The sequence below is a fragment of the Egretta garzetta genome, unplaced genomic scaffold (assembly GCF_000687185.1).
Source record: "Egretta garzetta isolate BGI_Z169 unplaced genomic scaffold, ASM68718v1 scaffold108, whole genome shotgun sequence".
Taxonomy (NCBI): Eukaryota; Metazoa; Chordata; class Aves; order Pelecaniformes; family Ardeidae; genus Egretta; species Egretta garzetta.
Window position 1 is genome coordinate 8448586 of NW_009260614.1, and position 2872 is coordinate 8451457.

General features: G+C 66.6%; 1 protein-coding gene across 1 annotated transcript in view; it reads right to left on the bottom strand.

The window, feature by feature from the left end:
* MYO18A (myosin XVIIIA) overlaps nucleotides 1-2872 on the bottom strand; it is a 31832-nt gene that overhangs the window by 14072 nt on the left and 14888 nt on the right. The window contains 7 exon segments of the mRNA XM_035900564.1: nucleotides 1-39; nucleotides 119-260; nucleotides 977-1063; nucleotides 1531-1723; nucleotides 1806-1896; nucleotides 1975-2151; nucleotides 2650-2661. The exon segment at nucleotides 1-39 is cut by the window's left edge and continues 5 nt beyond it. Of these exon segments, the coding sequence (XP_035756457.1) occupies nucleotides 1-39; nucleotides 119-260; nucleotides 977-1063; nucleotides 1531-1723; nucleotides 1806-1896; nucleotides 1975-2151; nucleotides 2650-2661 (741 nt within the window).

Consider the following 2872-nt stretch of genomic DNA (forward strand, 5'->3'; position numbering starts at 1 on the left):
GGTGTCGGGGCTTGTCACTGGGGAGCAGCGGGTTGTGCCCTGCAGGAGACACGGCACCGATGGGCACGGGACCGGTGCTTTGCCAATGCATGGCCCCGTGGTGCCGGCCCCCCCTGACCTTTCTTGCTCCCTTCCTGGGGGCCATAGTAGGAGAAGAGCCGCTCCAGCAAGGTGTCCTCGTTGCCGCCTGGCTGCAGCGCCTCCTCCTCCAGCAGCCAGAGCAGCCCCCGCGCCTCGTCCGTGCGGGCCAGCGACCGGACCTGCAGGCAACACTGCGCTTGCACCTGGCCTGGCATGCTGGCGTCCCCCGGGGCAGGGATGGGGGGACACAGGGGACCTGGGCCACCTGGGGAGCATGCAACCTCGGCTGCCGTAACCAGCAAGGTGAAGCAGCACCACACGAGAGGGTCCCTGCTTAATGGAGACCCAGCAGGGAAAGGGTCAGTACACAGGCAGCAAGATGCTCACTGGCATGGAAAACGCTGTGCTCAGGCACCCATGGGATGAAACCCAGCACAGGGCTGGTGCTAGCAGCCCCCCTTGGTCTCTGCAGCCTCCTCCAGCAGGGACTGGTTGCGCCGTGGGGACCTACACATCCTGAGGACCAGAGCACCCCAGGGACTGGAGAACCTTGGGGACCCATGCACCCTGGGGACCTGAGCACCTTGGGGACCAGAGCACCTCAAGGACCGGAGCACCCTGGGGACTGGTGCACCCCAGGGACTGGAGCACCCTGGGGATTGCTCCTTGCGGACACCTCCTGGGGTGATGGGGGACACCGTACTGGGGGATGCACCGGGGACACAGGCTGCACGCACGCTCGCAGCCATGCTCTCACGGACAAACATTTGGGACAGCTCCCCTCCTTCCCTTAACCAGCTGCCACCAAAGGGCCAGGGAAGCCGCCTGGCCACTGCCTCAGGCTGCAAACTGCCGTGGTGCGGCCACGAAGAAGTGCGGTGGGGTGGGTGCTTACCAGTGCCTGGTGCGAGGGCTGGTCTACGGCGGCTACGGAGCCAGAGGAGCCGGGCTCAGCATCAGCCAGGGCAAGCTCTATGTTCTCCTGGCGAGGGGCGACAGCGGCATGGTTAGTGCCCACGCAGCGGGGGAGCAGTGACAGGGACCGGCAGCCCGTCAGGGCGTTGGTCTCAGTGGGGTCTAAGGCAGGAGGCAGGGCTTCCCCAGCATCCCACCACCCTGCTGCGCTGGCACAGGGCAATGCCAGGTGCCAAGGGGGGGACCAGGACACATGGAGGGGTCCCCCCTGGGCTGCTGGTGCAGAGATGCAGCAGCAGCAGTGGCCTGCAAAGATGCCTGGCTGGGGCTGGAGCTGCCGGCAAAGGCACCGCCGGTGGTGGGAGCCCTGGGGAAACCCCCCTCCTGCACCAAGTATCGTGTCAGAGCTGCATGGGTTGGACCCAGTCCAGGGGGGTAAGAAACCAGGGGGCCATGGTAGGAGATGCTCAGGCAGAGAGGGGAGGGGAGGGCAGGAGGGGAGGCGGTGACGGCCGCCCTGGGCATCCCCGTTACCTCCTTGTAGCGCTCCAGCTCGCGGGCAAAGGTGCGCTGGTGGAAGAGGAGCTGCAAGCGTTCCTGGGCGTAGTTGTGGCAGAGCTCCTCGAAGGTGGCCCCCCGGCTCTGCCCCGCCAGCTCGGGGTTTTGTGCTCCGGGGGTGTCCACCACTGTCACCGAGCACACCGAGTGCTGGCTCGACTTCAGCGCCCTGTGGGGGACAAAGGGACGCAGCAGGGTGAGCGGGTGCTGCTGGCCCCCCTGGCTCTCTCCCTGGCCCCCCCAGCACATACCTGTTGAGGAGGGAGATGAGGAGGGTGAAGAGCTCGGAGTACAAGCCGGCTGCCATGCCCTCCAGGCACTCCAGTGCCGTCAGCTTGGGACCTGGCCAAGGCAACATTGAGTGTCCCCAGCCCAGCATCCACCAGGGCCACCCAATGTCCCCACCATCCCTCACCCTACCTGTGCTGCCATCGCCCAGGGGGGGCTCGTCGGGGCCCTGCCGGAAGGAGGTGGATCGCTGCAGGGTGCCCTTGGGCTGGTGCTTGAAGATGGAGGAGGAGAGCTCCTCCAGGCTGCAGCCCAGCAGGTAGGCGGCTTTCTGAGCCCACTCGTGCCGCGCAAACTGCTTCCTCCCAGCTGGAGGATGGAGAAGGGGGCTCAGCGCTGGCCGGGACATCCCCCCAAATGGGGGACATTTCCAGCCAGACCTGGGATGGTCTCAGGGTCCCGCGGGGTGGGCTGGGGATGCTGTGCACAGTGAGAGCGCCAGAGGGCTGGGGAGTGTGGTTTGGGGTCTGATTAGAGGAGACGGGGGTGAACGGCTTCACGCCGCCGCAGGACTGAGCCCGGAGCCACACCATGGGGTGGGGAGCAGGGGTCACCCCGTGCCACTGCTGCCTGGGGACACCTGGGGCTCTGAGCCACCCCAGTACAGGGACGTGTCCCTGCTCGGCCACAGGCACCGAGAAGCCCCACCACGATGCGGCAGGACAGACCGTGGCTGACGGACACAAGCACGTGAATGTCAGGGGAGGGGGGAGCAGGTTAATGGTGACACGCGGGGACACGGCAGTGGGAAGGCAGTCGCACGTGGGAGGGGGAAGCCAGAGACACGCGCGGAGAACAAGACTTTACCTTCGTCGGCGTCTGCATTGCAAAAGGACAGCATGCACCATGCAAACAGAGACAGGGGTTAGAAACAACGGCAGGCGGCAGCGTGGACACGCAGCAGCGCGGACACGCGGCAGGGGGACGCCCTTCTGCAGGCACCAGCGCCACGCACATGCCGAGCGTGGTCTCCCCCGGGTGTCACTGGGGGGGATGCAGATGCTGCCACCCGGTGTGGGGGGCCCTCCCC